The sequence below is a fragment of the Myodes glareolus genome, chromosome 7 (genome assembly GCF_982192425.1).
Source record: "Myodes glareolus chromosome 7, mMyoGla1.1, whole genome shotgun sequence".
Taxonomy (NCBI): domain Eukaryota; kingdom Metazoa; phylum Chordata; class Mammalia; order Rodentia; family Cricetidae; genus Myodes; species Myodes glareolus.
The window spans coordinates 32,380,508-32,405,626 of NC_142032.1; the positions used below are offsets into that span (position 1 = coordinate 32,380,508).

The 25,119-nt window shown below is 33.7% G+C and overlaps 1 protein-coding gene and 1 long non-coding RNA gene across 7 annotated transcripts in view; one reads left to right on the forward strand and one right to left on the reverse strand.

The window, feature by feature from the left end:
• The window catches only part of LOC125403458 (uncharacterized), a 30,591-nt gene extending 23,733 nt beyond the window's left edge, over window positions 1–6,858 (reverse strand). Inside the window, exons 1-2 of the long non-coding RNA XR_015003268.2 lie at window positions 6,684–6,858; window positions 2,030–2,113 (exon numbers count right to left, since the gene is read on the reverse strand). This is a non-coding gene — a long non-coding RNA (uncharacterized LOC125403458). The remainder of the gene's footprint in view (window positions 1–2,029; window positions 2,114–6,683) is intronic.
• The window catches only part of Brd10 (bromodomain containing 10), an 80,876-nt gene that overhangs the window by 45,386 nt on the left and 10,371 nt on the right, over window positions 1–25,119 (forward strand). For 5 of the 6 annotated variants that reach the window (XM_048438809.3, XM_048438810.3, XM_085693775.2 and 2 more), the window contains 2 exons: window positions 7,065–7,144; window positions 15,596–15,685. In XM_048438809.3, coding sequence (XP_048294766.3) covers window positions 7,065–7,144; window positions 15,596–15,685 — 170 coding nt within the window. The remainder of the gene's footprint in view (window positions 1–7,064; window positions 7,145–15,595; window positions 15,686–25,119) is intronic. The other variant, XM_048438811.3, reaches the window with a different exon arrangement.

Here is a 25,119-nt window from a genome sequence, read left to right on the forward strand (position 1 = left end):
TTTCTAATATTTGGTTACTTATAAGGCTATACTTGTGAAAAGTTTGTAGAATTCTATATTGATAGCACCTAAAACCTAACTATGTGTCTTTGTGGAAAATATTTTTAGAGTAACAACTAGAGACTGCAAAGTTATGTGAGAATGAAAGAATTCACTGTACATCTTGTCAGTTTATTTTTATTTTTAGTACTTTGCAGTGCTAGAAAAGAAATCCAAGTCTTCGTGCATGCCAGGCGTGTGTTCAACCACTAAGTTACATCCTCTCCCTTTTGGTTTTTTTCCTCAGGAGAATTAATATTCATCTAACACTAAATGTTAGCCTTTATACATATATTTTATTTAATTATGAAACTGTAAAAATGGATAGCTACTGTTAGTCTCATACTTATTTACTTATTTGTTTATCAGATGTTTTTGAGGACTTATTTTTATTTTATATATGTAAGTGTTTTGCCTTTGTTTGTATATGTACATCACTTGGGTGCCTGTGCTGAAATGGAGTTTGAGGTGGTTGTGAGCTAATATGTGGGTACTGGGAACTGAACCGTGGTCTTCCACAAGAATAGCAACTGCTCTTAACTCCTGAATCATCTCTCCTGGACCAAGATTTTATAGATATTCTTTAAAATGAGAAACAAGAAGATCTATTTACTTATTCAATGTTACATAACTAATAAATGGCGGGATCCAAAGAAAAAATCTTAAAAGATAATTTGGATGCCCTAAATAGCTATGAAAAGAAGCTGATAGAGTTTAAATGAAAAGCTGGAAGATGACTGTGAGGAGAAAAATTAAACACAAATAAGCATGCCGTGTAACTTTTCTATTACATTGACAAAAAAAAAGTATTCCCTATTAAGAGAGGTGTACAGAAAATAGCAGACCTTGGCACTTAATTTTTATTTACTTTTCAGTTCCTTCTACTCCTCCCCCCACCCCCGAACTAATATTCATGTAACACTAAGTTAAAGAGAAAGATACTGGATGTTCAAGAGTTACTGTGTTGTGTGACTAGGTAAAAGAATTACCATCATGACAAGAACATTTCTCATAAGCAAGGAGAACAATATGAAAATCAGTTGTTTAATTAAGATCAAGTTGTTTACTTAGAGGAGTTCAGAAGTCCTATAGACTAAATATTAGTTTAAGACATGTGTATGTGGTAAATAAGACACAAGTGAACTCCATTTCTGTGGCTTCCCAGATCTACTATTTAATATCATACAATGCCCTTGGATTTTTCACTTTTAGCAGTACCTTAGGCCTTTCACCCATTCACATAATAATATTCCTAAACTGCGAAAATTGAGGAGGTGATGCATGTGTTGGGAGAATTTTAATCCATGAGAAGGTTAGAGCCAGAAAAGATTGTTGAAATCGTTGAATAGCCCAGTGGGCTAAGGGATGAAACCAGACATGGGAAAACAGGTGAAGAGTGGGATTATAGATAAGGATAAGGATGAAGGAAAGGAGAACTCAAATTTCCAGCTCCAAATTATAAAGATGAGGGAGGCATTTGTGCCTCTGTTAGAGGATAATATACTTTTTAGTTATAATTTCATCTTAGGTAGAATATGAGTTTCTTAAGCTGTTCCGTGCATGGTGTTTTAGAAAACTTCATTAGGTATATTATTGTAGCATTAATTGCTAAGTTTTATTATTAGAATTATTAAGATACTCTTTTACATTTTCCCAAGCACAAATTAATTTTTTGTACATAACAATGTTTTAAAGTCAGTGGTGTGAGATTAAAACATCATTTTTATATTCTGATTTGTGTTTTAAAAGGACTTTGGATTCGCACACAATCTTAGGTCTGGATTATGGTTGGTTTTATACGGGCCAGGTTATTTGAGGCTCTGGGAATAAAAGCCTTGAGTATGCTCAAGCCATGAGAATGCCCTACTGATGGCAGTTAGTATATGTCTTGTCGTGAAACAAAAGCAAATTATCAAATAACTGAAATATGAAGGTGATCTGGCTGTGGCTTCTTTCATTCCATTAGTCAGCCAGAGCTGATCTGCCTTACCTGACCAGCCAGTGCCCTCCTCCTCACAGCTGTTCATGGGTCCTTTGCCAAGCTCCCTGCTCAGTGAGTGAGGACGGCTTTTCCCTGAAAGAAAAGGACCACTCTGAGTTGTAGCTCCAGGTGTCCGTACTTCACTGCTAGTTTCTCCAAATAAACCCAAATAACAGCTGTGTGGTTTTGTACTAACCTATGCTTCTTTTAAAAAGTGTTTAATTTTAAAGGCCTGAAATTTAGCAAACAAGGAGAAAACAAATATCCAGACTATCTTTTGAGGTTGCACAAGGTGTTAAGTAACAGTGAATGTGCAAATCTTTTAATCCTGGTTTAAAAACTGATTACTCTGAAGTCAATCATAAACATATTTCATCCCTGTGTAAATCTGAAAGGAAACAACACAGAATTGAAGTGAGGAAAATGTAGCTGATAATATCTGCTCCAGTACACAGCCGCTATAAAGCCTCTTTTGATTTCTGTTTGTAGTCTGTTCGTTAGTATAAATGAGCTAATATAGTCTCTAGCTTGCTAATTTACTAGCAAGAAAAGTTAGAATAACAAATTCATAAAACTTATCATGCTCGTCACTTGCTTCATAGAAAGAATCAACAAATGGTAACTGATTTTTTTGTGAAATAGAATTATGTAATGGAGGAACTTGGACTTTGAAGTTAGAATCCCTGGGTGTGGTGCTTACTTACTGGTACTTGAGTAAGTTAACTGATCCTTTTGATCTTTAGTTATCTCTAGCATCTCTAGTAAAATACTGGTTTCAACAGTTTTGAAAATTAAATAAAATAATTTATATAAAATCATTTTAGTAAGTATATGCCATATATTATATGACAATATCCCAATAAATATTAGTCCTCATATTACCACTATAAACATTAGTCCTTTTATGTCCATGGTAAATAGTACAAATTAAATCAGGAATGATCATGCCCACCTATAATCCCAGGTGCTACAGAGGCTGAGGCCAGAGGATCTCAAGTTCAAGGACAACCTGTACAATTTACCAAGACCCTATCTCAAAATAAAAAAAAAAAAACAGTTGGACATATAATTCAGTGATGGAGTATTGTTCAAGAAAGCATGGTGCTCTTAGGTTCAATTCCCAGTACTGAAAAAAAGTATTAATTACTTAAAATCATTTTGGTGTGGTCTTCAGTACAAAATGGACTGAAATAGATGCACATAATAGTTAAGATGTGACTTGCCTCTCTTTTTCCCTACCACTAAACTATCAAAATTTCTGGTGGAAAGTGGGATTCTAGTATTTGAGGATCACTTCTTGGAAGCTGTGTATTGTGTATTGCAAGTAATATATTTTCTGTCATCAGTGGAAAAAACATTTGGTATGATGCCCTGATAGGTGTCACATCAGTGGACTTACTGTAAAAAAATAATAATAATAATAACATCAAGAAACATGGATGTAAGAACAAAAATGATTCTGTTACACAGAGAAACCCTGTCTTGAAAAGCCAGAGAGAGAAAGAGAGAAACGAAAGAAACAAGGGAGGGAAAAGCAGGGCCTAGTGAGATGGCACATCATATTAATTAAAGATACTTGCTCCCAAGCCTGATAGCCTGAGTTCAGTCCCCAGAACCTATACTGTGAACAGAGAGAACCAATTTTCACAAGCTATATAGCACACGGATAAAAACCCAGAGACAGAAATTGTGGTTCAAACCAAAACAGAAACCTCTACCAAGACTGGGTGACCATAAACTAAAACAGATTCAGCCTTTCTCTCTACTCCCATTTTATATTCCCTCTAGTGCTGGGATTAAAGGTGTGAGCCACTACTACCTGGATTTGTTTCTGCATTGATCTTGTGTAGCCAAGGGTGTTCTTGAACTCACAGAGAAACACCTGCCTCTGTCTCCCAAATCCTAAATGTGTCACATTACCTGACCTCTAATGACTTTAGCTTTGCCTCTGGTCTTCAGGCAAGATTTATTTATCAAAATACAAATAACATGCCACTACAAAGCTGCTTACCGACCTACATGCTAAGGTCATGTTGCTGGTAGGTGGCTGTAGCAGATATCCAAGTCCACATAACTTGGTTCCAGAACTCAATCTTAAAGCCCCCACATGACTACTGATGCATCAGTAAGTCCAGGAACTTAATAGCATTTAATCAGCCTAATGATTGAAGGTCATAACCATGTAAATTTCCTAAATCCATTGACATAAGAGTGGCTGCTAAAATTTATTGGGAATTTACTACCTAAGTTTAAAAGACTATGAGACAACATTTGCATTTGACTCTAAATGGTGTCTGTAATTGGAGGAACTGGAGATGTGGCTCAGTTGGTAAAGTGCTTGCCCAGCATGCATGTAGCCCACGCATGATTCCCAGCACGGTACAAATGGCATTGTAGTACACATGCATACTCCCAACAGTAAGGAAACAGATTGTAGAATTGCCATGAGTTTAAGGACAGTTGGGACTATATGGGGGTGAAAAAAAGTGGTTTTGGGACCTGCAAGATAGCTGAATAGGTTTAACAGCCTGCCTCCAAGCTAAACATTTTGAGTTGATCCCCTCAACCTACATAGAAGGAGGGAACATACTTCCACTAGTTGCCCTCTGACCTCCACAAGTATGCCATGATACGTGACTACCCACATACATGGATACACATGCACACTAAATATTTATTTTTAAAGTAATGGAGCATGCTTATTACTCAGCAATTGGAGGAAGGATCAAAAATTCAAGACCATCTTGGACTCTAAAGATCTAGGGTAGCCTAGGATATGAGAAACAGTATCTAAATAAAGCAAGCCTGTTAGAACAGGATTGGGGAGAGTTTTCTTTGTTCAAATTGTGTTTGAAAAGGCTCCCCATAAAATATAAGGCAGATTTACTTTTACTTAGCAAATCTTTTCCTATGTACTGTCTAAAAAATAAAAATAATAATGGTGAGATGGCTCAGCAGTTGAAAATACTTGTTCTTCATAGGATCTGAGACCCTCCCTGGTGACTCGCGGTGTTCCAGATCACTAGTTCAGGGTATTCATAACCTCTTCTGATCTCCCTGGGCACACATGCAGTACATATACATGCAGGCAAATCACTCATACACATAAAAATATATCTAAAGAACTTTAAAATGATAAGTAGAAAAGGCATCCTGGCATTCAGATTTCAAAGACTCCTTGAGCTAGCTCTATTTTACAGACACTAAGAATTGAGTTGTTTCTGCTTGAATATTGCTCATTTAACATTCACTCACTTCTCTAGCTTCCTAGATTTAGTGCTGTCATAGGTGACAGTGTAAGCACAGAAGCAAGTAATGGTGATGAGAAAAGAGATGTATATTGGGTAATTATATACTCATTTAGTTAAAGTAAGAGTTAAGTTACAGCAGATTGATATGCTTACTTAAACCAAACACTGAAATCTGTATGAACGTAAGCACCTCAAAATTCAGTTATTCATAGTATACATACATTTTGTGTCAAATGTTAGGAATTATCCAATTATAATTTTGTGATTTCATTGAAAGAGAATACAGAAATAATAATTTTATTATAATTAGAAATTATTTTAGTTGGGCTTAGTAAAATGTTGCAATAAAATTAACAGCTTTCATGTGAAATCTTATCAATTTAAAAAATTGTTTAGAGAAGGATATTAGAATTATGTAATTTTATTTATTTTCTCTTCTGAAAAAGTTAATGTTAAGTTGATTTTAGCCTAGAAATAATTGTGAATCAAAATTAACAGAGGACTGCAGGTGTAGCTCTGAGGTAGAGCACTTGCCTAACATGCCCAAGGCTTTGGATTTCATCTCCAGCACACACCAAAAATTTAACAGAAACATTTTCATTCTCTTAGAAATTGTGAGCTTCTAGAAGAAAAGATCTCCATTTAATAATTCCTTGTTGTCCTCATTAACTAGTGCACTATATGTATCATTTGTTGAACAACTAAGTAAATATTTTTATTTCTTATTCTGAATATGCATGTTTTGCCTTTGTATGTGTCTGTGCACCATGTGTGTGCAGAGCCTGTGAAGGCCAGAAGAAAATGATCTCATGGACCCAGAATTGTAAGTCACCATCTGTGGTTGCTAGAAATGGAACCTAAGTCCTCTGGAAGAGCAGCCAGTGCTTTTAAAACCCTGGAGCTATTTCTCCAGCCTACAATTAAATAAATTTATTATTTGATAGTCCCATGTGAGAACAAAATGTGGTAGTTCACACATGTAATACCAGTTCTTGGGGGCCTGCAGGAAGAGAATTTTTGTGAGGTTGAGCCCAGGCAGCCTTGGTTACAGTGTGAGATACATTAAAACAAAATAAGGAAAAATTTTAGCATGTTCCTTGCCAAAAGTGCATTTATGTATGTTTTACTTTGTGACATTAAATGCAAAGAAGTAGATATATATCAGGTGTGTTCTAGAAGTTTGATTCCTTAAGAATGAGGTTTAATTTCCCTCATGATTTCTGAGTGCCCAAAGTACTAAGTGAACATTAAAGGGATATGTTAATTACACTTTCTAAAAACCTGGTTATCAAATACAGCCCAAAGCAACTCATTAAACAAATACAGAGCTAAAGGAAGGCAAGCATCCTTATGTTACTAAGGGGTTTCCGCTTTTGATTGAGAAGTTCATAATCTTTAGATAAAATGCTTACCCAGATTCCTGACTGCAGAAGTCATTGTTAAGGTAAGGCTCTTTTCAGTCTCTTGTAAGTTGTGAATGTAGATTTTAATTGAGCAGTAGTTTTGTTTGTGGCTTTTATGCCTACTCCTCTTAATATACTCTGTTTTTATATCACCTTGAACACTGTAGTAGTTCTGGTTCTTACATAAAGAGGCAGGGTTATGTGTCTGTTACGGTGGTTACAGTTTAATATTTGCTTTCACTGAGGCTTGTTTGATTCATTATTTTCGTTTGACTTACTAGCAACCATCTGTTAGTTACTGTTTAACTTTTAAGGCACTATGTAATTTGGTTTCTGTTAATGAGGTGCTGTAAACAGCATTATAAAGTTTTTCTCTTTTAATCTTGAAAGGAAAAAAATCCATATCTAAAAAAGCAATCACAAAGAAGAGGAAAACTGTCACAAAGTCACCTGCTGTGCCGGAATTTCAGGTAAATGTTTCAACATTGTCACAAGTTCTTCTGTTTCATTTTTTTCTTCAGCGTCATTCCTTGAGAGAATGGCTGAATTTCCAGAAACTACAAGGTGTATACTTTTTATGACTTTTTCAGTGTGCTTTCCTTTAAAGTACAGATGTAAGCAAAAGTATAATTTTTTTATCTTTGTCTTACAAACCTTGGTATTTTTAGTTTCCAACCGATACTAACTTTTGTAGATGTGGTTTAATGGAAATGTGTGTATACATTTCTTTCTTCTTTATGTCTATACATATTCCTCAGTATGTGGTAAACAAATATGTAAATGAAAGTCTTCTAAGGAAAAAAATCATAGTTTATACACAGTAATGTTACTCTGCCAAGCCATTCTTATGTATTTAACCAATATGGAAGTGGTGAACTGATTTACATGAATACAGGTATTTAACTCTTAGCTATAAATAAGCTTTAGAGAGAATACTCAGTAAAGGCCAAATATAAGTCTTTAAACATTTTTGCAAAATAAAATTTGCTGCCATATGTGAAGTACTAATATTGAAAATAAGCAACGTCATCGTGAGGGAGAATGCTTTTATTTTCTATTTATCTGGTAAGTGTTTTCTTCAGCAAATGACACTTTCTTTACAAGTTTTTCTTTGTAGTATTGTGGCTAGTCCATTTCCAAAATTTTATAGACTCAAAAATAAAAGTGATATATTTGAATTTGTAGGCCCAAGTAGTTATGAAAATAAAGAGACAAGAAAAATACTGTGTGACAGTATCATACATCTATTTGGGAAAGTTGAAAATTGATAAAAAATCAGATATCTTTAAATAGTAAAAGAAAAAATATATATATAATAGACTACTTTAATGACATTGTTATGATAAATTATATTCTTCAGAATTTTTTTACATAACCTTTGTTATTCAGTAAAATATAATTTACTGTTTGGTTGGAGGCCATCCTGCCCAATTTATTGCTTGTAGCATGTAATGGTGTATATTATATTTTTATGCTTCCACTAGTAGTCATGCTAGCTTTTGTTATTTCTCTCATTCATTTTTTCCTCAATTTTTTTAATATAAAATTCTATATAGCTTAGGACAAAATGGTCCGTTTTTAGTATTTTCCTTGTTTCTATATTAATAAATAGACTTTTGTATGTAATAGTAACACAGACCACATAAGTACTGTGCTTTGTACAGGTGCGGGTGGTGTTAGTGATTTATGAAATCAACGTAGTGGATTGCATGACCAGTGTTTCTTTTTTTAAGTTATCAATATTAAAAAATTATAAGTGTATCACATATATTTAGTGTGTTACATACAATACCATGAATATGTATAATTGAATATATTGTTTTATTAAACTTTGGTTTTACTTTCCTCTGTGTGTATGTGTGTTGACATGCATGGTAAAATGTTTTTTTGACTCTAGCTCATGGAAAAAAGTTGGAAAACATTGTTGTGAGTGTTAGTTATTGACCATTTGCTTATCACTCAGAAATTTAAGGTCAAAAGTACATGTTTTGTTAGATTGAACGGTTCAATAAACGGTTCCTGGTTCTTAAGGCATGGGAGTAGAGGAGCGCTCTCTCTCTCTCTCTCTCTCTCTCTCTCTCTCCCTTTCTCCCTCTGTCTGTGTGTGTGTGTGTGTGTGTGTGTGTGTGTGTGTGTGTGTGTGTGTGTGTGTGTGTAGCTATCTTTTTGGTGAGTCTAAGGTAGCTCTCATTTCTAGTTTGCAGTGTGAATGCTATATTGTGATTCATGAAGAGAAACTGAACTGTTTTCTAAATAGAGATGGAAGGGAATGGAGCGGTAGCTCAGCTATGAGGAACTTCTGCTGTACCTGCAGAGGAACCAGCTTTGGTTCCTAGCATCTGCATGGTGACTCACAACTATCTGTACCTCTAGTTCCTGGGGACCCAACATCCTCTTCTAGCCTCCAAGGACAGTAGGCATATGTGTGGTGTACATGCATACATGTAGGCAAACACTCATATGCATAAAAATAGGTTAATCTTAAAATACCAGTTACTATCTAATAAAGAAGTGATTTTTTTTCTTCCCAAAGTACTGGCAATATATTTAGCACCTTGTTTATTAGTATTGAACATAAAAGTACTTTGTAAAAATAGTTAAATAAGATTTTAATAGTAGCCATTCTAAACTAAAATATCTATTCTTATTACTGAAAATAAAACTTTGATGCATAAATATAAAATCACTTTTATAAAATCTGACATATTTACTAAAAGGCTGATCTTTAATTGCTAAAAATGCTTTTTTAGCATAAATTAGAGAAACAATTTAAAGAATTAAAAATTTTAAGTCTTAATGAGCTAAAAAAAAATCGTGAAGCCTGTTTTCACTTCAATTTCTTTGACAGTGTTTTTGTTGACTTGTTAAATGCTAGAAGTTAAATTTGCCTCCCTTAGTTGCTTCATGAGAATTCATGTTTATATATACTATAAAACTCCATGTCAGAAAATATCTTGCCATTTGGATTTAGAGTATGTTACTATACCCTTGGTTCTTTAAGTTTATAAAGTATTAAAATAATCTGATGCCTTTATTAAAAGTCAAGATTCTTCATCCTCTCCTCTCCACAGACCTTAAGTGATTAGTGGGTATCAGTGATATACATAAGTAGTTAAAACATGTAGATCTTGGCTACTTGAATTTGAATACCAAACCTACCACCTGACTATTCGTCACCTTAGGTAAGTTAGTCAGTCCGAGTCGAGTTCTTCATTGCACAGAGGAGTGATAGTAACATTCTTAGAGTCATTGTGAGGACCAATTTCATAGTTTACTTTTCTAGGTGTTCTTTTTATTTTTCAAATAGGCATGGACTTCTGTTGGAAAATACTGCATTTTAATTAGGACAATTAAGTTAGGGATTTACTGAATTGCATCTGTTGTACTAAGTGATAAATGACTTTAGCACTTTTCTCACTATTTATGACATTGAAATAAGCCTTGAGTTTGCTCTCATTAAAATCGTTCTTGACGGAAACTAATACGAATTTTAAAGTGAAAAACCAAATAACAACATCAGACCGCAGAGCGAAAACTCGGACTTGCTTACTCTAGTGTCCCGATTAGTACACAGTGACATGGCAGCAGAATTAAAAAAGAAGAAAAAATGGAGTTTTTTTTTAAATTTCAGATGGTTATAACTTTGATGGTTTTAAGTTTTATATCAAATTTAACAGTTACACTTTTATAAATTAATTTTTCTTTATTTTATAACATAAAGACTCTTAGACTCAAAAGTAAATGTCAGTTTTCCTATTAAAGTTGATTTTTGCCCCCCCGAGAACATTTTTTTTTTCAGTATTTTAGGGCTGTAATTGTATATCAGTTCTCTTTTTTGTGCTTAATTAGGTTAGAAAGTATTTTTAAACTTGATGTGTCTAGTTCCATTAAGCCACATTTATAAAAGGAGAGCTGGAAAGACAGTTCATTAGCTAAGAATACTCAGTGCTCTTCCAGGGATTCGAGTTCAGTTCCCAGCACACATAGCAGGCAGCTCACAAACTGACTGCCAGTAATGTTAGCTCTAGAGGATCCAGTGCCTCTGACCTCTGTAGTCACCTGTGCTTGACATGCACAGACACAGACAGATACACTCACACACACAGTTAAAAATAGTCAAAATAATTTCTTAAAGTGCTAGTAAGTAGGGGTTGGAGAAAGGCTCAGCAATTAAGAGCACTTGCTGTTCCTGCAGAGGATACAGGTTCTGTTCCCAGCACCATGTGATTTGGCTCACAAATGCTTATAACTCCTGCTGCAAGGGATCTCGTGCCATCTTCTGGCCTCCAGCCACTCACATGCTTGATATTCACTTAAACAAACATACATAAATAATAACAGATAAAATCTAAAAGTGTAAGAATAATTAAGTGACCTTAATTATCGCCATGTTTCTGTTTTTCACTGGTAATCTCATCTATACACACAAACAAACACAAAAGTACTTTTTTGGGCTGGAGAGATGGCTCAGTGGTTAAGAGCACTGACTGTTCTTCCAGAGGTCCTGAGTTCAATTCCCAGCAACCACATGATGGCTCACAACCATCTATAGTGAGACCTGGCGCCCCTTTCTGGCCTGCACACATGGTAGGAATGCTATACACATAATAAATAAATAAATAAATCTTAAAAATAAAAAAAGTACTTTTTTGATGAGTGTGTACTTGGCATCTGTTCTATGTATCTTATTCATTCTTCGGGTTAATTTGGAAAGCAGAGTCCATATGCTAAGACTTACACAATTTTGTTTACAAACATAAAACTTTTAACTAGTATCCCAGGAAAAAAAAGAATTGTATTTCTCTACCTAGCCAATTTAAGAATAAAGAAACCAAGTATTAATTATCTTAATAAAACAAATGAGGACTAAAATTAAAATCAGAATTTTTAACTTTACTATGTTATAAGGACCTATAGAATAAATCATATTTTAATTGCTACCATTTAAAATACATATTTTCAACTTTACTTCTTAAAAAACTATTCAACTATTTTGTTTAAAGCATTGAAAAATATTTTAATTGCATGATATTTTAAAATATTTTGTTAATTTGTTTGCCAAAATTATTTTGGTTTTATGTCAAATTAATATTTTTTGTAATTTATTGTCCTTGCTGTTGTGGCATAGTGTTCTTAAGAAATAAGTAATTTTCCTATCAGCATAATTCTAACAACTATTAATATAATTTTTGTTTAAATGCTGTATGAATTTTTAATTTGGATCATATGTTTAGTATTTTAGTTATAATTTTTAAAACAAATCATAGGATTTTTTATTAGAATGGTAGTGAAAATAATCCGTTTTGTTTGAACTTACTTATTTTTACTTTTCACTTTTTTAATATAACTTACATTTTTTTTATTTTGTATGATATTTTATTTTTAAATGTCTTTCAAACCTAGTGAGCCTCTACCAGAATGGCATGATTTCAGTGATTGATGTTTATGTAAGGAAATTTTTATTATGTAATTTTTCTGAAATATGGCCATGAAATTCTTTTAACTATATAGTACTTCCCTTACCCTAATACATCCATTCATTCCTAATTTTTTAGTTAGAGGAGGCCTTTTAATACTGTCAGTCAGTGTAAATAATTAAGTTGTGAATTGTATCCTAAAACTATGCCTTCAGTTTTTACTAGTCTTAAGGTTTTTTTATTGTGTTTAAAAAGACCCCTTGTAGATTGTGATATAGTAGATGGAGCTTAAAGTTCTGTTGTTTTCTTTCCCAGGTCTTCATCTTAGGTCACTTTATGTCTCTTGCTTTTAATTGTGTATCAATTGAAGAGATGCCTTTTTAGCCTACTCTACGCCTTGAACCAAGTTACATAACTTTAATCCATTTCATCTGTAAATTGGTTGATTGTGGCTCAGCCTTGATTGAGTCAGTGAAAGACTTTACTTTAACATGAATGTGTCACTCTTAATGTTCTCCCTGCGGGGGAGCCTCTCGGAGTATGATAATCCCAGCTGCTCAGGAGGAATCTTTTTCACCCAGGAGGCCCTATGTTTCAGAAGCACTTTATAAATTAATACTAATGAGAAAGGGATTTAATGAGATGCTTTTTTTTGTTCTTATTAAATGCATCTGTCCTCTTACTACCGTGAATTTTTACTGTGTTGATACTAGTTTTCATAGGATCACCATCTGAAATTGAAGACCTTCATTTTTTAAAAAGTAGGAATTGATTGTATCATAAAGTTGGCATAAATCAGACTGTTTCTAGTCCAGAATTTTCTAATTTCTTAGCATCATTTAACATATTGTATATTAGGTATACATTAGGTATATAGAAATATAAAGAATATATTTACATATTAAGAGTGTAAACCAGGCCAGGTTGTGATAGCACATATCTATGACACATATCTATGGAACACTGAGACTAGCCTAGGCTACATAATAAGTTTGAGGGCATCTTGTTCCATGTAGTGAGATCCTATCTCCACAGCAACAAAGCCTGTAAATTATTATGTAGATATTAAGTTATTTTAATGTACCTTCAAGATAAATATCATTAAAAATATTTTACCCTTAAATGTAGAAAAATTACATTTACAACTTAGATAAGGTAAGAACATTATCCTAAAAATACCTCATCCCCTTCAATTCAGAAATTATTTTGAAGTTGCATGTTCATTAGCTACATAGCACCAGAATGTTTTAATGTCCCAGTAGCTGTGCTGGTTTATAATTCACAGTCATTAAGTACATAACTACTCAAAAGTGCGATCCACTGACTATTTCAATAAACTTGTCAGATATGAGACATACTAAATACAAAACTATAAAGGTTCCCTGTAGTTCTTAGGCTCACTGAAATTTGATAAGCATTGATTTAACACAGCTTATTTAACTCTGTCAGCCACTAAGAAGTGTTACTTAGTATAGCTTTTAACACTTTGGCCTCAGCTATGTACCAGTAGATGAAATATAATGATTTGTTACCATGACTGCCTGATATTTAAAGTTTTTAGGATGTGTTTAGTTTGTTGGGTGTATGCCTTCGTTGTTCCTGTAAATTTCTCCATGCTGCACATAAAGCATGCTCATCCATTTTACATGTGATCCTAAAATAGAAGGAAACTTTCTCTGAGCCTTGCCATGTAAGTAAGTGAAAATCTATGCTGTGATATTAACCAGTACATCAAGTTCAGTGACAAAGAACAGATCTGATGTAGTAGTAATAACAACAGTGAGTCCCCACTAAAACCTACTTGGAAAGCTGTGCTTTGTGACTTCATAGATACAGTAAAAGCTGACTGTTACCTAGTTGTACAAGTGCTTACATAGTTGTCAGTCTCCTGCTTGACCATCATTCTTTCATAACCAGATTTAACACATTGGAATGTGTGATTTCTAATAATTATCAATTACACTCTCCCACTACAATACTTTGTAATGCTTTCTACTCTGAAATTGCTTTTGTTTTTGCATTTTGTATGTACTCTACCACTGAGCATATCCCCAGTCTTCAAATTGTTTAATTTGGATTACTTAAGTATATACTTCCCTGCTTTATCAATACATTTGGAGTTTTATAGATATTTCTGATAAGTAATTATTAGTACTAATTATGATATAGTATCTGTAATAATTTTTTAATCTCTTAGGTTGAACCATATTGCCATTTTTGTAGGTAAATGTATTTCTGAATTTCTTAGTTTTAACCAAATTTAAATCATTTCCTGTCTCCTCTTTTAATCAACTCAATAACAACTAGCATGTATCTTGTTGTGACCCACTTTTGCTTGTTACTTTTGTCTGATTTTAATAATAAAAGAAAGTATGTTTTAAGAAAACAGTAACTACATTAATGAATGTAGTGATGATAAATGTTGGTAATAATTTGTAAATATATAGTATATTTTAAGTCATATGGTATAAACATCAAAATTTTCTTGACTCTGAAACTGTTTTTCTATGTAGATGGAATTTTCTGTTCCTTTAGATGCTCTTGTTTAAATTAATGTAGGAAAAGGGTTAAATATATTAAACTAATTGGAAATTTGATTTAATTTTACAGGAACCAAATGGAATAACTATTATTTTTTGTTAGTATTTCTGATGCTTTAGTTTATAAAACTGCAATTAAACCAAGATAGGTCAGTTAATAACTAAGAATTCATTATTTTGGTCATTTGCCAGAGTTAACCAGCTAAAATAAAATGAATCACACAATTACAGAAGGAAATAGATACTGCCTGTAAAGATGGTTTTACTAAAACCTTTTAAGGTCAGTTGGGCTGGATGGCACATGTCTGAAATCTAGCACCTGGTGGCTGAGCAGGACATTGTAAGTCTGAGGCCAGCCAGGGATACATAGTAAGACCTTTCTCAAAACACAGAAACAAAAACAGCAACAGTAAAATCTATTAAACTCCTGACAAGAAAGAATGTGTACTTAACTTTGTTCATGTCTTTGAATATATTACACATGGTTTGGGTCCTCCTTTAGTACTCCTACCAGCAGCTATAACTCAGTTTGTTAAATTATATAGTTGGCAAGCCAAAGCAAAGGGAAAGCGGCCACTCTCACAGGGCTGCAATTCACCTCGGAGACTGCCGGGTGCAATTATTTCTTACAGGTGATTCAGTCACCTGTGAAATCTAATGAGTTTCCAGATCTTTGTCATTCTGGGCTTAAAGCTAGTAATACTAAGAAAGTAACGGATTATAATGCAAACTTTTAGAGGTGTGGGGTGAGACTACCAGTGTTGTAATTTTAGCTTATTTTATATGAAACCTGAAGTTCATACATCATAACAAATAAATATCTCAGATAGTAACTGTAGAGCTTTCCTTTTATTATTGCAGAGAAGTAGTCTTAATTTCAGTGTATGTTAAACAATTTCTGTTACCACATTTTTGGTGTTTTATATTATGTGTTATCAAGCTGTGTTTTTGTGTTTTATTTTAGCTTATTTGCACTAATCTTGATGAACTCAGGGAATTAATCACAAAAATCGAGAATGAACTCAAAGATCTGGAAAACAGTAGAAAAAAATCGGTAGGTGTTTATCCAAAAGTTCTATCTGTTATTGTCAGCATTAAAATTTATTCCTGCTTTTTTCCAAAGTTTTAAAAAATCTTGTTCTCCTAATTACATGAAAATTTACAATTAAAGATAGAAGCATTGTTTCTTCCATTTCTCCCATGTGGTCTAATTTTTCTTTTCAATACAAAAAGATGGTATCGGGGCAAGAAGATTCATTTTCTTTGCCTGGTTTATAACAAGTAGTCTAAGATATTACTCAATATACTGATTGTTTTATAACTGGTAGCTTTCTAGATACTACATATTCTTAATTACATATCTTTAATGGAAGCCTATTACATAGTAACAAACTTTTAATTATGTGTAGTATAAAACATATACCAAACCCCAAATTCTTTTTATTCTTACCAAGATAACTCCTTAAAAAAAACTGTTATCAGGAAAAAAAACTGTTATCAGACTGCAGGTTTTTAAGATTAATTTTTACTGTATTTCCTAACAATAGTTGATCAACTAATTTCCTAAAGTTTTCATTAAGTCACTACAGCATGAGAGTGTTACATATATGCACTCACTTGGTAAAGTGCTCCATGTTGCTCTTTATCAAGTAGATAACACCTACTTAACTGGCATTTATAACTGGATTATATCATAGTGGAAACATAATTATATACCAATAGATAAACAGGGAAAGTGTCAAATATTTAAGAAAAATTAATCATACAAGAACCCTTTTATCGTGAAACCATTTGCTTTGTACTTAAAACCTGTTAGTATAAATATGTATAATGATGACTGATTCAACAGGTTTACAGTAGCCATTTTGCATGCTGTTAGGAATGACATGTGGAAGTACTTTGAAGGGAGTAGACGGAAGTGTCAGAAAACTTCAGCATTCTGGAGTTATTTAGCGCAAAACTGAAAGAACATTAAATATTTCAGAAGTCTTAGATGACTGTGATCTAAGAGGTGAAATAAATGTTCAGAATAATCATCAGCCAGATGTGGTGGCACACACCTTTAATACCAGCACTTAGGAGAGGCAGTGCCTAAAGGATCTCTATGATTAGAGTTCAAAGCCAGCCTGGTCTGCGTAGTGAGTTCCAGGCCAACCAACACTGCTGAATGAGACCCTGTCTCAAAAGGAAATAAAAACAAAATTAGCCGTCATCAGTTAACAAGAAAAACCTTATGGTCAGTATACCATCAGAGTAGAGGAAACATTTCAGAAATACTTCCATTTAAAAATAGTAAAGACCTGTATGTTTTTATATGTACTTTAGGTATCTGGGAAGTCTCTTGATGTGGAAGACTTCTGTTAAAATTTACTGCAGTAGTATATTCTACCAAAAAAAATCATGTGAGAATATTTTCAGCCAGAATTATTACCATATTTAATATTTTATGTTCATAAAAGAATAATTATTTAGTAGGAAAGGCTAATGTTTTTTAAAAAAAAAAACCAGAGCATAACATTGTTTTACAGAAGCTATTGCTCTTAGTTATTGCCTCAGAAGCTATTGTTTTCATATTTCACAAGTGAACAGAATTCTGTAAATTGCTAAACCTTTATATACTTAACCGTAACTTTATTCTGTGTATATGAAAAAGTTTTTTTCCTACTGTGTAGTTTAAACATAGCTGATTGAAGTACTTACAGCACATACTACAGGAAGAATACTTTTACAAGCACTCAGGATTTTCCACAAAGTCGTCCTCCTCCCTTAGTGGAGCGGACTGCAGTGTTAGCACATTGCCTTCCTTCGCAAGATCGCGTAGAAGAAAAAGTAAACAACCTAAAGGTACCTGACAGTATAGTCTGTGAGAATCTGTTTATTAAAAGTTTCAGATTTTATATAGAGTTTGATAGATTCCCTTTTGTGTCTCCAAACTACATTCTTTTGTATTCACAGGTTGCTTTTAATATTTCTTGAAGAAATGGGGTTCTTGGAACTATACTTTATAGGGATAATTTTACTGATGTAACAGCGTAGAGTATAAACTATTTCCCCCTGACTGAAACTGCCTAGAGGATTATTACATAGACAACTGTCTCAGCCAGCGGAAATGACCACAGAGTATAAAATAAATAAGTTTTCATTTTAGAATTCTCTCTTCCCCCAAACATACCTTTTTCCTTTACAAAATCTATTGATGAATATCTGTAAGTTGCAGAAGTTACCTTATTGGGCATTTGTTACTATTTAATAGTGGCTTGTATTTGGTATCATTTACGAGTAATATGCTCTCCTTAACAGAATTTTTGCATAAACTAAGACTTAAACATTAGTAAACATAAATAATGTCAAAAATCCTTATATTAATTATTTAATGAAGAGCTTTCTTGCCTCCTACTATCTGGGTACAATGTAAGCCTTTGTAATTGATTCCAGGGTCACTGTTGTGAATATCAGTTGTTTTATTACTGTAAAAATCTGTTCCTATCACTTGTTCTTATTAAAAATCCATCCATATATTTTGAAGAATTATTTTGGTATGTTTGCTTCTCGTCTTTTTTTATTTTCCCCATTGCCAGGCTGTCAGTTATCCCCTCTTGTTGTGTCAGTTTATTTGCCCTAGTTAGAATGCTGTGGGCTAAAAACACAGGTAACATACGTACTAGGATTGGGCTTACAGTGAAGACCATAATAGAATGTATGAACCTCACCACAGAGATAGCTGCCTTGACTTACTCCTTCTCTTGTAATAGATGAAGGATTGATATTTATCCCCTGAGGATTAATGTCAAGACTAAAATGATATTTAGAATCAAACATTAATTTAATAATGATTTTAATTTTTCAGTAACAGTGAATAACAGAATATGTTAATGTCTAGTTCCCCATAAGCGTCACACTGAATTTAGAAGTTACACATGGGATATTGACATAATACAGATTCATATAATGAGCACCTAGCTGTTCCAGAGAGTTGTTCTCTCTGGGGTCTATCCAGATACTGTTTCCTACCAAATAACAAGAAAAACCAGGCATTCTGTACGTCACTGTAATCCTAGCAGTAAGGGACAGGGAAAGGCGGATCAGAAGTTCCAGGTTCTCCTCATCCACATAGTGAGCTTGAAGCCAACCTGGACTACCTGTGACCTTGTCCTGGGGGTAGAAAAAATCCATTTTCTTATCCAGTCAATAATGCATTAGGTTATTTTTGTTTTCTAATTTAACAGACTTTATATTCTAGAGCACTTGATAATTAAAAGGCTTTAAATATATCAGGCTTTGCCATTGAGCTGCTTATTACAATGAAAGGTTATAATTTCTTAAATCAAGGTTGTTTCCTTTGGATTCTGTAATGCTGTACTTAATCATCTGCCTAGTTTTGTCTAAAGTGAGGCCTCTGGTTGAGATGGAGAGAAACATAGTTTGACAAAATCTTTTAATTTTTCTCATCATAATTTAAGTCGCATGAGTTTTTAGTGTTCTCAAAGAGGAATCCCATTTTTACTGCATGTGTTCTTATGACTTTAGTTGACATAAAAATTTCCATTTTACTGAATTATTTGGAAAACATTCTTTCTAGTCTGATTTTTTTTTTAGTTTTCCTGAAATAGCATTAATGTTTTAATAAATACTCAGTCTTACTGTGTTTAGAATTTGTTGGACATACCGCATTCTAGGTAGTAAAAACATGAAAGATTTTTGCTACTCTTTAAGAACTTTTCATATGAGCATGTTTTTTCATCATGTTTACTCAATGTGTGCTTTTTCATAGTTTATCCAAAGAGGCATCTGCGTTTAAGCAGACATTTGCACAGAGATTGAGCATAAGAAAAAAGAATGTATGTCTTTTTTTTTTCTCTAGTGAAAAGTAAGCTGCCTCACTAGGAGTGTGATCTCTGTGTTTCTCTGTACAAAGCAGTGGTGCTATCACAGCGGTAATTGTGTGCCTTTATACTTGGTTTTAATTCTAATTTAGAAGTATAATGAAATGTTATATATATTCTTAGATATGATACTTACTCTTAAGTGAAAATTGATAAGAGCATCAAGAGAAAATTTTACTCTGGTATTGTTAAAATACTGTTTTAACTTTTTCCATAGTAATGTGCAGTCCTTTCACTGTATTATAAAGCCATCACTTTTCAAAAGGCGCTATGTAACAGTATGGTTAGGGTGATCTCTGTCTTCTGAACTGAATGTGCAGGAGGTAGTTTCTCTAGGTAAGAAATTGCAAAAGCAGAAAATACTTAGTGATGTAGTATTCAATTTCACTTAATATTACTTAGACTACAAAAATGTCAAGTAACTTAGTTTATTAAAATAGTTTGTGTTTTTTGTGGGGTGGGGTTTTGGCTGTTTGTTATTGTTGTTGTTGTTGTTCTTGTTTTTCAAGACAAGGTCTTTCTGTGTAGCCCTGCTTGACTTGAAACTCAGAGATCTACCTGCCCCTGCCTCTTCAGTGCTAGGATCAAAGGAGTCTGCCACTACCTCTGGCTAAAATAGTTAAATTTTATTTATGCTGTTTTCGTTTGTATGAGTTTACATTCTTTACAAGTCAGCTTTGGATTGGATTTGGTTTTAAATGAGCCATCATTGGTCATTAGATGTCCACTGACACTTTGACAATTTATTTTCATTTTTCTTGAAAATTATAATGCAGTTATATTAATAAATTGACAGTCCTTTTCCGCCATAGGATATTTGTTCATTATAAGAATTAGGTCTATAATACAAGTACTTTGCCTTGTGATGGTTGGTTTTTTTCTGAGCACTGGCGTTTGTAAGCAAAGCATTTTAGAAAGTAGCATTTAAAAAAAATTATGTGCATTTATACATGACTTAACTTCCTTATTATATGGCTCCTAATAACCTTTTTGGATTATATACAACATTACAAGAAAATCTACATAAGAAATTGGATGGTTTGTAAAACTGGGTTTACCATTTATTAATATATAAACATATCCGTAATGATGAGATACTTAATACATCTAGAATTTGTTTTTCCTATTTTTTTTCTCTTAGGTTTCCAGTGTCCCCAGCATTAGTAGATTGCCAGCTCCCTCTTTACGGTAAGCACGCTAGGAAGTGTTAAATTGCCTTTGTCAAATCCACCCCTGATTACTGCAGCAGCATGAGTTGTTCTTTAGTCATTAGGTAAGCTCCCCCGTGCTCATTTCACACTTATTGAGATGCGGGTTTTTATTTTACAGTATTGTGTAGTTCTGTAAGTTTTTTTCCTCATATAATTCCTTAAGTTATGCACTAAAAAATTTAGGAAACTGCATAATATAGTAAAAGACTTACCTTGTGATCATAGATCAGCTTCTTTAAATAATATTCCCTAGAGGGTCATTTAAAAACTCCATGGTTTGGTAGTTGAGCATCTAATACAAAGGGAGCTGGCAAACTATAAATGCTGTGGACATTGGATGAGAAGCAAGGAAAGGTAAGCTGCAAATTTAGACTATTGGCTGTTGTTGTTTTTCTGCTGTATGTTCACATTAAAGTTCATAATCTGTTAATTTAATATATATAAGTATATATATTACTCTTTGGGCTGGAAAAATGGCTCAGTGGTTAAGAGCAGTTATGCTTGCAGAGAACCATATTCAGTTCCCAGCACCCATACGGTGCTTCACAACCACCGTAACTCTAGTTCTATGGGGTCCAGTGCCCTCTTCTGACTTCCTTGGGTGTGAAGTACTCACATGGTGCACATATATACATGCAGGCAAAACACACATAAAATAAAATGAATAAATCTTTTTTAAAAACTACCCTATTTTGCTTCCTTTTTTATTGATTTATTGAGCTATACATTTTTCTCTGCTCTTCTCCCTTCCTCTCCCTTCCAACCCTCTCCCATGGTCCCCACACTCCCAATTTACTCAGGAGAACTTGCCTTTTTCTACTTCCCATGTAGATTAGATTAGATCCATGTATGTCTCTCTTAGGGTCCTCGTTGTCTAGGTTCTCTGGGGTTGTGATATGTAGGCTGGTTTTCTTTGCTTTATGTTTAAAAACCACTAATTATCTTATGTACTCACTCATAAGTAATTTTTATATATAAAACAAAGAATACCATACTTTCTTAGAGTGACCTTTAATGTTCATAATGTTAAATATATATATATGTTTGAATTTTACCTTTAAAAATTTTTAAGCCCTGAAAATGATCATAATTTTGATAAAAATGTTAAAAAAAATTATGCCTGTGTTCACTTATTTATTAATGTACTAATCAGATTATATGCATAATTTATGTTAAATGTTATACTAGGTACATTTTTACTAATGTTTTAGCACTGGGGCACCTGACTAATTGTCCCAACTACCTGTCCTGTCTGTTGATTCTTCTGTCTACCAGTTTGATTGTTAGTTCTGTAATCAATACACATGAAGATTTTGTCTTTCTTGAAATCAGTGAATTTTACATTAATAAAGGTAAGGAAGCACATTATTTTCACTCTTATTTTTCTTGGACACACACTCTGTAGCCCAGGCTGACCTCAGACTTGCAGCAATCCTCCTGCCTCCAACTTCAAAGTGCTGGAAGTAGTTGCTTGTGCCACCATGCCAGTTGTTTTCTTTTGCTTTGATTTAGTTTTACAGTATGTCACTATTTTAATTACTATTATACTTTTAATTAACACAATCTTTAGAGATTGTAACTTTTAAGATTGCAAGGGTATCTGTACAATATAATCTTGTTATAATAATATCAGTTCTTATGAATTAGTAGTTGCACAATATAATCTATTAGTACTTATTTAGGAATTGGCTCTGTGGGGACCAGGAGAAACACAGCATGGTGATTTAGAAGGAGAGTAGATTTTAACATTTGTGAGATACAGAATTTTAGTCTGAAGTCAATTCTATTTTACAAGTATTTGCTAGGGTGATTTTAAGCTTTCTAGCTTTCTTCTAGAAAATTATGCCCTTTTAAGTTTTAATAGACCCATCTTGGAAGGAATATCAAAATTGTTTTTTCTCATATCTATATATGATCAATAAAGTTGGTCAGTCAGAAGAGCTATTTCTGGCTTGTGGTTACTTACTTAGTTTAAACAACAGTAAATATTTGTTTATTTGAAGTAGATTTTTATATTGAATCAAAGGTAAAGAAGATTCTTATTAACTCTAATTGCTTATTAAAAATAGATAACTTTTAAGCTAGGCGATAGTGACACACGCCTTTAATCCCAGCACTCGGGAGGCAGCAGGAGGATCTCTGTGAATTTGAGGCCAGCCTGGTCTACAAGAGCTAGTTCCAGAGTAGACTCCAAAGCTACAGAGAAACCCTGTTTCAAGAAACAAAAAAAAAAAACTTTTAATGCTTTTTGTAATAGTTCCATTGTGCGCTGTAAAAATGAGGTCCCAACTCAGTAGGAAGCAACAGTGTTAGGACTAAGGAGTCAGTTTGGTGGTACAGTGCAAGGCTCAGGATTCAGTCCTTAGCATAGTGGTGTGGGGCACAAAAAGTTGTTACTTTAATTGCATTTGGTTTGTAAGCATCATATTTATCCCGGTAACACTTGAAGGTGAGTTCCCCCTCCATCTGAGTAGTTGAGTAAAAACCCTGTTTAAACACCAGTACAAGCAGCGGTTCTGCCCTTTTAATCACCTCAAGACTAGAGATTCACATTCCCATGGCAGTGTATAGGTTCCTTTCACTGGAGTCATTATATCGTTTATAGTTTTATACATTTTATTAATCTTCTATGATAGAACACCATAGATATTTCAAAACAGATTAATGGGTAAGGCACTTGTATAAAAATTATAAATCTGTTCTCTGATTAAATATTTAAGTTCCCTTCCTTGTATAGAATCTTTTGGTCAGTCATATATTTTGTAGACATTAATTAATTTTAAAAATCAGAATTAAATGTAAAATCTTCTTAATCATTTTTAAATTTTATAAAGCAAAAATTAAGTAATTTAACAGAGACACCACTACATCGATGTCTTGATATAAAGATGTACAGATATACCATCTACCCTTCCTGTTTCTCATCTTCCTAGCCCTAACTGATGTCATCTGAATTCCCTATCCTGTCACCACTGTACTTATTCAGACAGTAACTGTACAAGCCAGGTTAGTTCTGCAGGCGTCACTTTTCTCCTTTGGTCCCCACTAGTTTTCTCAAGACTTTAATCCTTTTTCTAATGAATTCCACCACACACAGGATATTCTTTCTACTTTCTTCCTTAACATTCTTCCTTCTCTTAAGTTTGAGGAAAATTGAATTCTATTCTCTCACCATTTCGTTTTCCATCAAGGAGTTGCTGAGCATATGATTGGCACTGGTAATCCCAACACTTGAGGGGCTGTAGCAGGAAGCTCAAAAGTTCCAGACTAGCCCGAGCTACATAGCAAGTCAAAGGGTTGCATAGTGAGATCCTGTCTAAAACCAAAAGAAGTGTGGTTGCCCTAAATGAATACTAGCTCTTGTTCCATTTAATAGTTTTGATTCATGTGTTAGAATGAGCACTTCATACTATCTCACCAATTCTTTTAGAAAAGTTTTCACTTTTAAGGTATAACTCACTGCTTACTTGGGTCTGACTTGCTTTTCTTGGAATATATTTGAAAAGGAATGACTATTTTAATATGCTATAGCAGTGTCTCTCAATCTGTGGGTCATGACACTTTTGGAGGTGAACAGCCCTTTCACAAGGGTTGCCTAAGACCGTCTGCATATCAAGCATTCACATTGTGGTTCATAATAGCGAAATTACAGTTATGAGGTAGCACAAAAATAATTTTATAGTTGGGGGTAACTACAACATTAGAAACTAAAGGGTTATGGCATTGGGAAGCTTGAAAACCACTGTGTGGTAGGAAATAAACATTTTCTTAAACTGGGTGGTGGCCTTTAATCCCAATGCTCAAGAGGCAGAGGCAGGTAGATCTTTGAGTTCAAAGCCAACCTAGTCTACAGAGAAAGTTCCAGGACAACCAGTGCTATGTGGAGAGACCCTGTCTGGGAGGGGAGGGATTTTTCTTAAAATTTTCCTTAAAACCGTGATCCGACGTCCTATTAAGATGCAAATTGGGGTGGAGAGATGACTACAGTTATTAATAAGTGCTGCTCTTGCAGAAGACCAGCACCCACGTGGAGGTGCACAAGTACCTGTAAACAGTTTCAGAAGATTCAACTCCCTTTTCGAGCTTCATATGCATTACACACATGTGGTGCACTTATATACATGCAGGCAAAACAGTCATGCACATAAAATAAAATAATCTTTTTTAAGACATAAATTAGCATAGGGTTCATATTTGGTGTGTCCACAGCATAAAATCCTACATCTTCTTACTCTTCTAATAAACAGTCCCCCTTCTAAGATTCAAAACCTCAGAAGAAATGTAGCTCTTTGTGTATATGTAAATGCACAACCTGTTGCTTTAAAGTTCTGAAACCTTTTTGGGTTATAAAATTATAGACTTGTCATTTAAAATAGCAAAGATATTATGTGTGT